The 13,665-nt window shown below is 39.7% G+C and overlaps 1 protein-coding gene across 1 annotated transcript; it reads left to right on the forward strand.

Moving 5' to 3' along the window:
• The first annotated feature begins 117 nt into the window (after positions 1 to 117).
• Positions 118 to 10,778, forward strand: LOC122885051. The gene is made up of 3 exons (XM_044215666.1): positions 118 to 1,929; positions 6,108 to 8,087; positions 8,196 to 10,778. The coding sequence occupies exons 2-3, from the start codon at positions 6,153 to 6,155 to the stop codon at positions 8,946 to 8,948; spliced, it is 2,688 nt and encodes an 895-aa protein (XP_044071601.1). The 5' UTR covers positions 118 to 1,929; positions 6,108 to 6,152; the 3' UTR covers positions 8,949 to 10,778.
• The last annotated feature ends 2,887 nt before the right edge of the window (positions 10,779 to 13,665 follow it).

A 13,665-nucleotide genomic window follows, 5' to 3' on the forward strand; every position in this document is an offset into this window, starting at 1 on the left:
TCCTTCTTGAATAGTTTCATTTGTAAGATTTTTAGAGGCCTGAAAAGGTGAAACTATCTAGTATTTAACATGAAAAACAGCAAAAACTAGAAAAAAAATCAGAAAACAAATATGCGGTATTTTTTGTAATGGAAGTATCTGGTGACTCCTCAAATTTCCCTTGGGACACCTTGAGCCTAAGCCCCAGGAAGGGAACCATGGTGATAAAAGACTGGCAACGCTTGTGACTAGTAAGCATGTTCACATGCTCATTGCACAAATACTAAGCAGTGTTCATTTATTATTTATCCATTTTGGGGGCTGGAGCCCATCCCTGCATGTATTGAGCATGTTTTCCTGCACACTAGTATCTCAATTTCACGTTTTTGGAGTATCATTTATGTTTACACATCCTGCTTTCAGAAACCTTGAGAAGCCCATAGCCTGGTTTTGAGAAACAGGGTTACTTTGATGGTTAAGGTATCTTGGTTTCTAAGTTTCTGATCTTTGTCTGCATCTTCACTTCATCTTCTTAATTGTTTTCACTCGCATTCTCATCTTCCATTACTGGTGACGAGATGGAGAAGAAAACAGCAGAGTGATAAGCAGTTATCCAGGCAACCAAAGTGGCTTCATCCTTAACTTGAGTCAGTACAGAAATAACTGGATGTCGAGGAGTCAAAGAAACCTGGATAATGTTAAGAGCTAAAACGATTAGTTGAGTAATCAATTACAATTGTTTTAAGGCATTTTTAAGAAGAAATTATATCCATCTATCCATTATCTATCACCGCTCATCCTTAGAGGGTCGCGGGGGGCTGGAGCCGATCCCAGCTGACATTGGGCGAGAAGAAATGGCAAATATTTCATATTCCAGTTTTTCCAGTGCTATGCTGGATCGATTATCTGCTTTCCTGTGTTTTATATCATTGCAAATTGAATGTCTTTGGGTTTTGGACTGTTGGTCTGACAAAACAAGCTATTTGAATACATCACCTTAGGCTCTGCAAAATTGTGACAGGCATTTTTCAGTATTTTCTGCCATTTTACAGACCAAACGATTAATCGAGAAGATAATTAGGAGATTAATCGATGACAATAACCGTTAGTTGCAGCATTTATAATGTTATAATCATGTATACAGGGATATTCCAAGTAAGACTCATAACCAGGATAAAAATGTACGCAAAAACATACTCGCCAGTTGGACTGGTCACCAATTCATTGGTTCCAGCCTCTCAAATGTGAATATTTACTGGTTTTCTGTGACAGCTAACAATCTGTGGGTTTTGGAGATATTTGGAGACATCACCATAGAGTCTGGGAACTTATGATGGGCATTTTTCACTATTTTCTGATGGATGAAGTGATTAATTGATCAACTGAGAAAATGACCGGTAGATTAACTGATAATGTAATTGTTTGTTGCAGCCCTAGTCACCAGTACACCACAGAAACTCAATATTTAAAGTCCATGCAGAAAGAACTGGCTGAAACCCAGAACTGAGTATGTGCCAAACACTAATCCTGTCTTAGCTGACCCTAGAAATCAGTGTTTAATGCAGACACACAGCACATCTATACAAAGTTCATAGCTGTATAACACAACATAAGGAAGTGTTGGCTCCTCAAGCATCAGCCCGTATGGTTTGTGTTATTACTGAATTTGCTCCCCACTCTGACTCTTTATTATTTAATGTGGTATTTGCTAAAACACACAGCAGGATTCCAAGTAAAGCATAAAGTACACAGCTTGAAGTGCCAAGAAAAATGTCAATTGTGGATGCACACTGCACACATGGGAAACTGGAGTCTGCTTGGTGGTCTCCTAGCAACAGCCAACAAGAAGGGAAACAGCACAAAGGGAGGGCCAGAGGTTGATGGTAGAAGTGGGGAGATGTGAAGAAGAGCAGAGCATGGGGTCGTAGCAGCGCTGGTACCTGACTACAGGTAAGACAGTGATGGATTTGTGTTTTTTATCGTTCTACAAAATCTGTTTTTAATGGTTTTATTATAAAGTACAATTTGATTGAGTGCTCCTTGACTTTATTTTTCTTTTGCGTGAAAATGTGAACGTGAAAAGTGTTTGGCAAGGTAATAAAAATAAATATATTTTAAAACTTTAATTCTAATCTTTTCATTCCTTCTAAAGTTTAGTATTATTTTTTTAGACAAACAGTAGCAGTAAGACTGGTTCACTGTTTTCCTAATGTGACCCAGTTATCCCACAGCACTCACAACATGAGCAACTGGACCCTCCTCATCTATAATGTAGTTTAGTAATGTGAGTGGAAACCTGGTCTGTGACACAAAGAGATGGGACTGGCACAGTGCCTCAGACACACGTATCTCCAACATAAATAACTTTACTGGCACTGGTGGTGGAAGGAAAACTCAAAATTCATTCCTAAATACAAGTAGCTACACCACAATGAAAGAAAAACAGGCCATTGAAAGTAAAAGTTATGCATTCATTATTTTACCCAAATACAAGTCAACAAAAATATCAAAAGAACAAGTAACTCATATGGAGAATGGATTCTTTCAGAATGTTTAATTAGTAATGTGTTACGCAACTTATACCGCAGCAAGTAGACTTACAGTAGGCTACTTGCTTAAATTATTCATACCCCTGATACAAATGCCACACTAATTCAAACATAATACACTCCCTCAACTCCTATATCAACTGCTACTCTGACAGCTTCTTAGTATTACTGGTATTTAAATCTGTTAAAGCCCCTTTAATTCAAAATATGTGTAAACATATTACAAATGCTGCAGCTCAAAATATCAAACTCCAAACTCTAAGTTGTACGGTGCATGACCATTGCATGATTGACATGTGCGTCTCTCCATTTTCGCCTCACATGGATAAGGCTGGTGATATTCAATACTTTGTTGTAGTCAACAAATCCCATGAAAGTCCAAAACCAACAAGAGTTTTTTCAATACTTTCAGACTTTCTCGTCCTGTCTGTGGCACTCAACCCCAAGCCCATTGGCGCTGGCTGAAGACTTAATCTTTAAAATGAAACTGGTCACAAATATACAGTATAATTTCATTTTTAAAAATGAAAAAGTTCAGTAATTTCCTAAAACAGCAGAGTAGAGCAGTGCAAGTTTTAGCAAATGTTACTCAAAACAGGAAGAAATAGTGTATTTGTTGGGGACTATTTTCATCTGCGGATAAATACACATTTGGTCCTCTAGTGAGTATTTGGGGAGGACAGTTTATGTGGGATTGATTTAAAATGAACTACAATGTGTGTGTTCATGGTAATGAAGAATATGCCAGCCAGTGCGACGTTGATGTGTTTTAAATAGTCTTTGGACAATAATGGAGGTCTTTGGCATTCACATGGCTAAAACTATAAAATAATAAGTCACTAACAATGTTAGCTGCTAACTTTGTCCATTACAATACAATGGTTAATGTAAAATCATGAAATGCCGAATGAGATTTAAACAACAAGCTAAATAGGACATAGACACTAAAAGGAAAACAATCCAGACTTACCAACAAGACCCTGAACCAGAATCCTCAACAGAATTACCCAATCTCAGCAATGACACTTTCTATGATGGTGCAGTCAATTAACTCCAGTGATTAGGGTAAAGATATATATTAAATTAAAAATATTAATTAGATTTACAATTTGTGAGATTATGTCAATCCAAGTGCATGAAATAAAGCCAAGAAAAATTATCACCCATAGTGCCTTGCAGAATTAGATTGGGGCTAGGGTTAAGGATGGAAATAAAGCCAGGATCAAGATGCCAATTAAGAGTACATCTACCAGTTAGGTTTAGGGTTAAAAATAGGATCCATAGGTCAGGTTTAGGATTAATAGCTATTCAAGGGACTAGAGGGTTTGGAGGTCCAGTTTAATATTTTGCATCCCTGATGTCATATTTTTTGTACCACAATTTATCGCATTTTTAAATAGCGAAAATAATGGCTTCTTTCTCTTCTTGTTTTTGATCTTTCTTTTTCTTCTCCTCTAACTATTGAATGTCACTAAATTAAGATATGGTTATAACTTAGACCTGTTATTCAGTATTTAGAACTATTTGGTTGAAAAAGGCTTTATGTGTGGGAAAGCACGTCGCCCATATGGGTGCACCATAACACTGAAAAATCAATTTCTTTCTCAACCAAATGTACCAAATCTCACACAGACTGATACACATGTTAACCTGTATGTTACCTGCAGAGTTCCACAGTTATTCTATTTGCAACATTTCTAAAGGGTTTCATAGTCAATGAAAGGGAGGCAGATTCCCAAAAATAATCATCAAATAGACTTTCATTGTATGTATAACCAGACTGAAAACAGTACCACTGTACCACTGAATTTTCTAGATCAACCCCACAGCGTACTTCTAGACTTCTCTTACTGTAATATTTGATAGTTTGTGGTATAAATGATACACTGATGTCAATTACTTTCCACCACTTTCACTTTATAACCGAAGCACTGCTATAATATGTTATAATCACTGTATAATCTCCATTGTACATTCAAAATGAGCAGTATGGCATACTAATTAACCTTCTTTACACTCATAGTGTTAGCATTTACACTACATGGACCCCACAATCACCAGTTGTGGCTGTATTTTTTCTTTACTTTGATGAAACTCAGAAATGACAATGCCAGGGAGCAAATATAAAGCACAATATGTTGTTTACCTTTGAGTATTGGCCACATATTGAAGCTGTATGTATGTTGAAACTACTTGTTAAGCTTCAACATACAGATGAAAACACATAAGCCCTCAGTAGCGTGGAATGAACCATAACAATAAGAATGGGTTTATGTGTGATCATTTTTGAATACTTGTGTGCAAACCATTGAGTAATAATTGTGAAGTACCAAATGTTGTCACTGAATACTTGATCATTCTTATTCCTCTTAACTTAAAGAAATATTTTGCAATTTGATTATTTCAGACTGCATTTATTACAGGCAAAGTCCTTGTACAGCTGTGTTAAATGCTTATTTGTTTGAAGTAGCTTGTTTTGTCCATTTTAGAAATCCTTTTCAAAATATATAGTAGCAAAAAAGCATTATATAGTATTCATGCATAAGACTGGCAACCGTACCCATTCCCCTAAATGAAAAAATTGTTTAGGGCCATAAACTTCCTAATGTATTCCCAGTAAAAATGCTAACTTCTGTTTATTATATGATGGCTCCCTGGGGTTCCAGTATTATCACAATACATCACACGGAGGACAGACGTCACGACTTTCACTGCTATTTCTCTACATCACTTTGTTCTGCTCATGAATAAAATATCAAAGCAGGGTCTGTTTGCAGAACTGGGGAGTTGAGAAGTATTGTTGTGTTGACACTTGGGGTGTCTCTTTACCGCCCACTCTGGATGCTTCTGGCTGTCTGCCGCCATTTGAAATGGTAATATATTTCTCTGTGCAAAACTTAAAACTTTCTTCCTCCTCTATGCTAGTTCTTTCTGCCCACTGCCTCGTCTCTCTTATGGCCTTCCTTTAAAGCTCTATCACCTTTCAATAAGCATCTGTTCACTTGGCAGCACAGAAAAAGCTCTAATAAAATATCAATCAAAATCATGTCTGATGAATGTCATTGTCATTCTAGTGAAATGTTTCATATTTGGATGTCACTACCACAATGCTTAGCGCAGGTACACAGGTCAATATTCTGCATACTATTCTACTCCAATACTACAACATCACAAGTTACAGCCTTAAAAAAGGACCTTTTAGATCCTATTCTGAACTAAAATATATTTAACTATATTTATTGGGCTATTTATGAGTGGGTCACCACTTGGTAACCATACTTTATAAATTTGTGGTGCACACAGTTCTCTGATTCAGTGAGAATAAGTGTTCGGTAGTCATTCCAATTTCAGGTGAAGAATTAATTTGGTTACAGTACCTAAGCCTTTGTTTGAGTTTGATTCAGTTCCTATACAGCACAAAATCACAATCATTTTATGTATTCATTCAAATATCACTCTTAATGTTAAAATCTTAATTACCTGACATACCATGGGTTCATTAAGAATTTATTATATTCATGATTTTGTTGTTTATGTGTGCATTTATCTTCCCTTTCCCTTTATTATGTCTTTCTGCAGGAACTCAAATTGAATGCTAGAAAATAAAAGATCCATACATCCATCATGATGTTTGTCGGAACTCCTTTGGATAGCAATCCCACCTCCCCTATCCCAGCCCACATCCCCAGTCCCGAATGTCAGTCAGACAGTCCTTCACCTGCTCTCCTGCCTCAGTCTCCTCCATGCTGGGCAACACAGGCACGATGCGACCTTGCCCAGGCAGAGGCAGAGCTGCGTCGCCTACAAGAGGGTCATGCAACTGAGACTGAATCTGTGAAGCGGGGTCTAGAGCGAGCCATCCTGGGTGCACGCAGAGAAGAGCGGCGCCTACTTGAGAGGGTGGAGCAGGACCATCGGGACACACAGCAGCGTCTGGAGCAGGTTCAGAGGGAGAATATGGCAGCAGCACGGGTCAGCCAATCCCTGTTGGACCAAAGGCTCCGTAAACTGGATCAACTTCAGCAGCGGATTCAGGAGGTGGGTCTGGATGAAAGTGGGCCACACAAGAACCTGCTGCTGAAGGAGGTTGCAGAGTTCCTACAACCCTGGGAAATATCAGTTTCCCTAAAGAAAGTGAACTTCAAACCCAGCTCCCAACCTAATGCTGTCGCCTTTGGAGATATTCGTGTGCAAGAACAAAGCCTGTGCCTGCATTTCGGAGGTTGTGGGCCACAGGGGCAGCTGTGTGCTCTCCATTCACATGAGATGCAGTGTGAAGACACAAACCATCAAGGTGCTGGGGGAGAAAAAAGCACCGTAGGACAGGGGTGGACCTCACCAACAGGCAGGGTTGTTAAAAAGCTTAACCTCTCTACCTGGAGTGATCTGGAATCAGAGGAGGAACAAAAGCTATCCTCATCAAAGATATGTCACTGGCTTCCAAAGTGTGAACAATCTGACATGGAGTCATTCCAGGATGACAAGATGGAATCAGCCTCCTTTCAGCCACAAAGGGAGGACGTATTTCTGACTGTCCCTACGGTACTTAAAAACATGGATACTGAAGGCAAGGAGCAGGTGTACAAGATGAATAGTAATGGAAAACACTACTCTCCTAGAAATCAGAGGAAGTTGCGTACTGTGGTCTCTGATAGGAAGCCGTCCCCCTCAACTGAACGAAGACGGGAGCATGCAAAGCTGAGTCACTGCTTGAGTTTAGACAACCAGGATCGAAATAAAGGAAAAGTGAATCAAGATTCCAATAGTAGACATTTGAGGTACGGCAACAGTGCCCTTACATGCCCAAGGATGACTCCAAGAGAGCCTCTAACCAGCCAAAGCTGCCTAGACCTCACCTCCAGAAGCCGACCTCACTCTCGCCTCAGCCAGTCCTCTGATGAACACTCTCTAGGGACCCATGGTGACTCTGGCCGAGCTCCATCCCCAACAGACAGCCTTGACTCCAGCTATACTTTCATCGTTAGCCCATCTCATGACTACAGCATGAACAGAGGCTCTTTGAATTACAATTGCCGTCTATCAAAGTCTGCAGTGGACTTGACACACAAGACATGCCCGCTGATCAGCGGTGGGACGAATGAGCACGTGGGAGTGTGGAGGGTAAAGTGTGGCAACTTCAACTCCATGTCAAGCTCCACCTCAACCTCACCAACTCTCAGTAGGGGGCCTAGGGTCTCTGACATGGGACAGACCCTCTTGTACCCTACATATAGAAGTCATAATATTCTGCACCAGCCACAGAAACACAAGCAAGGCTTAAAACAGCCCCTGGTGGCTAGGTCTTTATCCATGTCTGTCATAGATGGTTCCTCTCAAGAGCCAAAGAGAGGCAAAGGAGAGAGAGGTGAGCCAGCCCTGGTGGAGTTGGAAGAAGAAGGAGACCATTCCTTGACAGCATTCAACCCCAGAGGAGTCCATCTGATCAGGCAGTTTGGGAAACAGGGTTCAGGTCGGGCTGACCTTACCCTGCCAAGTGGTATCCATGCCTCACCACAGGGCCAACTCTTTATAGTGGACTGCGGAAATGCACGTGTTCAGGTATGTGTTGTGTTAAATGTCTTTCAGACATGTACAACATACAGTGTGTGCTATAGCAAATAAAACTGCCACCGATGCCACCAAAACTAAATTTAAACTTTGAAACAGGTGACTGACCCTCGGGGCAATGTCCTCCAGCAAGTGACCTCCCCAACTTCTGATGGCTCTGCCAGACGATGTCGGAACTACTTTGATATTGCTGTCAATGCTAAGGGTTTGATTGCATTAAGCTGTGCAGCTGAGCGAGCCCTGCTTGTGTTCAGCCGGCATGGTCGCCTGCTCCAGACCTTTGGAGGGTCAGGGTTGGGCTCCGCAAAAGATGAGCTTGAGGCTCCCAGGGGTGTAACCGTAACCAGGCTGGATGAGTTCTTGGTAGCTGATATCCGGAAAGGTACCCTCATTGCCCTAAAGCTTGACCCTAAGACAGGCTCCCGTCTTGAGCGCACAGTGGTGACCGGATTTCACCGGCCCTACTTAGTGGCAGCTTGCTTGAGCTCAGGCATGGTAGCTGTGTCTGAAAGGGGCAATGAAACAGGTTGTGTGCCTTGCATCAAAGTGCTGGAGCCAGGCTGGAACACAGTGAGAGTTCTGGGTGTATGTGCTGGTATGGGACCCATCCTGGCTTGCCCCTGGGGCATCTGTATAGATACAGATGGTAATGTGCTGGTTGCAGACTGGGGGGAGCAGCACAGAGTCCTGTTATACCCGGCACAGGGAGTGGGGTGGCCCATGGTAATTCAGGGCTTGAGTAGTCCGCGTGGCCTGACCCTGCTACCTGAGGGCCAACTAGCAGTGTCCGACAGCATGCACCATTGCATAAAGATATACCAGTACAAAGTGACCCAGGACCAGAAAGAGTGAGTTGATGTTTAAATATACACAATGTTTAAAGAAAACTGTGGCAAGGTAACCAATCACACCTGAAACATAGTGTGTATTTATTCTTAATAAAACTATTTGAGTAATTTTACTGCTGAACTACAGTCAGATGCAGCTCCTGTGCTGATTCTGCAAACTTCACTTGTTTGCAGAACGCCATGTGCATTTAGACTGAAAAATTATGAATTGGTGTTTGGTCTAGCTGTACTGTGAGGGAGTTAAAAAAAAAAAGGAGACAAAAAATAGCTGGTGCTACACTGAGCAAACAAAGTTTAGTTTGGTTTAGTTTTGTGGTTCAGGATCAAATAGAATTGCTGATTGCTTGCCGAAAATAGTTTATAGATTAGAGTTTAATTATAGTCTGTACAATGTCTGTATGGGCTGCCTTTAATTTTCTCCAGGATATGCTACCTGTTGTCAGAATCATCACCCACAGCTGCTAACCTGCAGAGATTAGCACTGACAAATCAACTCAACAGTATTCACTTTGGATTTAATAAATTCAACAAAGTCAAAGACAAATATGAATGCACGCACATCCACTATCATAATTTATTAATTAAATAAATAATTTCAACTTGAGGGTGGGATACTTTCTTTTCCAGTGTGTTTTATTTTGATGTGTTCAAATGAGAATGGTTTCAATATTTCAATTGAATCTTGTCACGATTGGCTTCAGTAATTCCCGGAAATTCTACAATTTTTCATGCTGTCACTGATCTTTTCTGACAATGAGTAGAGCTGGGTGGCTTTTTTCAGTCCTCCCACTCCCTTCTTTCACCAGCAGTGTCTGTCACGTATATCCACCACTCTCTGATGGAGTCTGTATTTAACACGTGGATGCACTGATGCCAGAAAGTACAGGATGGGTGAATCATCAGCAGTGAAACATACTGTCATCCAAATTCTCCTCTGTGAAATGTGTCTGTTTATAACAGATGTTTCATTCAGGGGACCATTGCTTATTTGGGATCAGGCAGAGGTGTAGTATATAAGTAGAGTATATTTGCAGCAATGTTACTTTACTACTGGTATTTCATTTTTGGGATACTTTCTACTTTCACTCCACTACCACTCAAAGGAATTACTTACTACTTTTAAGATTTTACATTCAGTATAAAATAAAGTCACATTACTATTGTCGGGTAAAAAAACTTCTAGTCAGCCTTGTTTTAGCTCCATTAGGCTAATGCATTTCTGACATTATCTAATAAGTTTTAGAAATGGAAAGAGGTTAGACAGTTTTCCAAACCTCTGGAGGAGCATGTAATCCTTCATCTGATCTAAAAGTATAACAATCCTCAAAACTTGAGACATATTTCTGTAGTTTAAGGCCCCCAAACAGTATAATGAAATAGTTAGACGTAGCTCAAATACTGTTTAAATGTTTATGCATCAATAATTTAACACTGTGACAAAGACCATTCTTCAGTCAGTACTTTTACTTTTGATACTTAGGCTAAGTACTTTTTACTGCTAATACTTTTAACTTTTTCCTATGTCTTTATGACCTTTAATACAAGACTTTTACATATGATGGAGTTTTTGTTTTTCCAAAGTAAGCGATTAGAGTGCTTTTCTACCAAATGGGTTACATCCAAAATGTTCCCATGCTCTCTTAGATTAAGCCATGACATATCAAGACAGACCTGATATTTTAGCAGGGTGTACAGTTGTAGGTGAGCCATTGTTCGAGAGGTCGAGCTGGTTTCATCTAAGCTGGTTTCATCTGTTATCATTTCTGTTTTTATGATATTGTTATTATAGAATGAAGAGTGATTATTATGTTATAGATATGTTTATTCCTGGAAAATCTCCTGAGGTTAACAGTAAATAAAAATTAAAATTTTGTCTGTTATTTTCTCTTTTCTTCATTTGTCTTGTTTTTTCTCATATGACAAACAAAAATCTAGTAAATCCTGGTATTATCAAGTCTTATGATCAGGAGTGTCAGCAAAATTATATGCCTTTCCAGAAATACAATGGGTGAGCCAATAACATAAAATATAGCTTAAATATATCACAGTTTCTTTTGTAGCAATTAACTATGGAACATTACAGACATATTTTAAATGCTTTTTGGAGTATTTGACAAATATTAGTTAATTTGTGTATGTAGTTGTCTGAGTATTGCTGTATATAAATATTACATCTATAAATTAATGTACAGAATGGAGAATCTGATTATTTTATCAGCCATTTTCCAGCAGTATTTGACATTAACTTAACAATCAGTCATTTGTCATTTATTTGACACAATATACCAGCCATTTCTTGCACTAGTGAGAAACCATGAGTTAAATTCTGGCCGATTTTAATGCTGATTAAAATTAATAGCTTGCAGCCAAGATTCATTCAAGTCTTCTTTCTCAAAAACTTTATGGTTTATACTGTACACTTATGTTTAGTTCAGATAAGTACTTTCAACAGAGGTCACAGCAGGCACAGTAGATTTAACTAAACACTGTGTGAAAAAACTGTCAGCACCCTCCTGGAGCACCATGGCCAGCAGAGACTGGGCTACCACTGGGCTACCAAACCTCCTGTCAGCTACCCTCCTTCGATTTCAGTTTTACTGTCAGCCCTGTGCTCCTGGATCCAAGTCTGTTTTTAAAAAGTGCAAGCAGTTATATTACCTGTTTTTGCGCTAAATAACCATAACATATTAGCAGGGGCTTTTAGGTGTTGCTGATCGATGCAGTTACCCCAGTTAGTTGCTGAAGAATCAAACTTATTTCAGCTGGCTATGTGCATTTCCTGGGAATGTTCCACATTTTCAGGTCCCCTGAACTATCCCCCAGCTCTGGGCATTTGCTGGGAATGTTCTGCACCACAAGGCTCCCTGAACTACTTAGGTGTGGCTCTGTGTATTTGCTGGAATTTCTCTACCTCTCAGGCCCCCAGAATACAAACTGTTTGCTCTTCACTTGGTAGAATGGACTTTATGTTGGGTGGATAGGCAACCAATGATGATGCAAAGCACCATAAGCTATAAGCTTAGCTAGCAAGCTAATGTTTGTTGTTGATGAAACACAGCAATGTAATCTCAACAGCATCTCTCATAAGCATTATACAAACTTCCAACAAGACTCTGATTGTGGCAGATAGCGTTACAGAAATTAAAAACCCCCTGGGTAATGTGTAAAGAAGGCACATTGTTGTATTTTCCTGCCACTGCCACTAGATGTTATTAAAGAGGCATATTTTACTAATAGTACCTTTAACCCTCATCCTGCCAACATAGGTCCTGCTGTAGCCTATTTAACATACAAGGACTACCGACTGGGGTCCCTGGGGACCCCAAGAATAAACAACCATCATGGCAAAATGTTAATGTCATCTGAAATGTTTTTAAATTATTTTAGTAAAGTTAGTTAATTTGTATATTGTGTAAAACAAACAAAAAATCAGCAAAACTTCACCAACGTCAAATCTGGCCGGACTTAATCTGCTTGCAGTTGTTGCGTAAAAAACAAACACTGATGTCATTCTATATTATAGAAATACATTTTAGATTTCTCCTTCTCACCATCTCCCTTTGCTGCCTCAAAAATGGTTACATTTGTGCTCTTTCCCACACCCTGATCATGCTCTGTACTACATGTCAGTCATGGCACACTATTTTACAGTCTTATCCTGTATAACACAACATAAGCATTTAACTTGATAGTCATAAAACATTTTATTATGAAATAATATATTGTATTTCTGACTTTGAACATCATCTTACCCTAGGAAGAGCAGTATTTAGGACTGTCGACAGAGCACATGAGGAAATCTGTCTGCTGCATCTGTGTCTGTCTCCTTCAAAACGACAGAGTTTCCCAACCCCCTTGATAGTGTGTGATACTTTAAATTAGGACCCATGGCAAACATGAACTCAAAAAAGTTTCATCTATTAAAACTGCATAGGCAGAATTAGGTGCTTTTAACTGGGGTCCCCCAGGACCCCAATACTTTAAAACAGAAACAGAAAACAATGATATGAAGTCATTCGGAACGAATTGATTGACAAAGTCATGCCAATTTGGAATGATAGAATAAAGCACCTGAGATATGGCAAAAAGTATACTTCTGGGGTCTGCGGTTACCTCAGTCGGTAGGATTACGGTTAAAGCCAAGCCTGGGTTAGCTCTCTGGAACTTAAGTTGATCCCAGTCACTATTTTGTCTGGGATCATTCATCTTTTCACTGTGAACTTCATCTCCTTCTCTGCAGAATAAATCTTCCTGTTTCCTGGTCAGCAGGTCGTCCTGTTTCCCGTCAGCTGTTTCCTAGCTGATGAACTATCCTGTTTCTCCATTGTTCTCCAATCAGCCAGCCTGCTTGTTTCCAAGCCAGCTGGTCATCCTGTCATCCAGCTTTCCTGTTCCTCAATTAGTTAACCCCAGTTCACTAGCCCCCTATTCTCCCTTTCGCTTGCCCAACTCTATTTACAGTAGATGGTTCACGTTTCCAGACAGTCTAGCTTTTCTCTAGAAATATTCCATGTTCAGCAGCACTCCTAGAGAACAAGTTTACAAATAATGATACCAAGGAAGAACACTCTTAATTCTCTCACAGGGTGCCTAAATTATGGATTTTAAAACGTTTTTTGCACTTGATTGGCTAAAAATATGTTTTCATTGTCAAACCAGCACATTAGACATAATGTCTTCAAACGAAAGTAAATACACTTATCAAATAAACTTTATACTTG

Source organism: Siniperca chuatsi, linkage group LG12 (assembly GCF_020085105.1).
Source record: "Siniperca chuatsi isolate FFG_IHB_CAS linkage group LG12, ASM2008510v1, whole genome shotgun sequence".
In the NCBI taxonomy this organism is placed as follows: Eukaryota; Metazoa; Chordata; class Actinopteri; order Centrarchiformes; family Sinipercidae; genus Siniperca; species Siniperca chuatsi.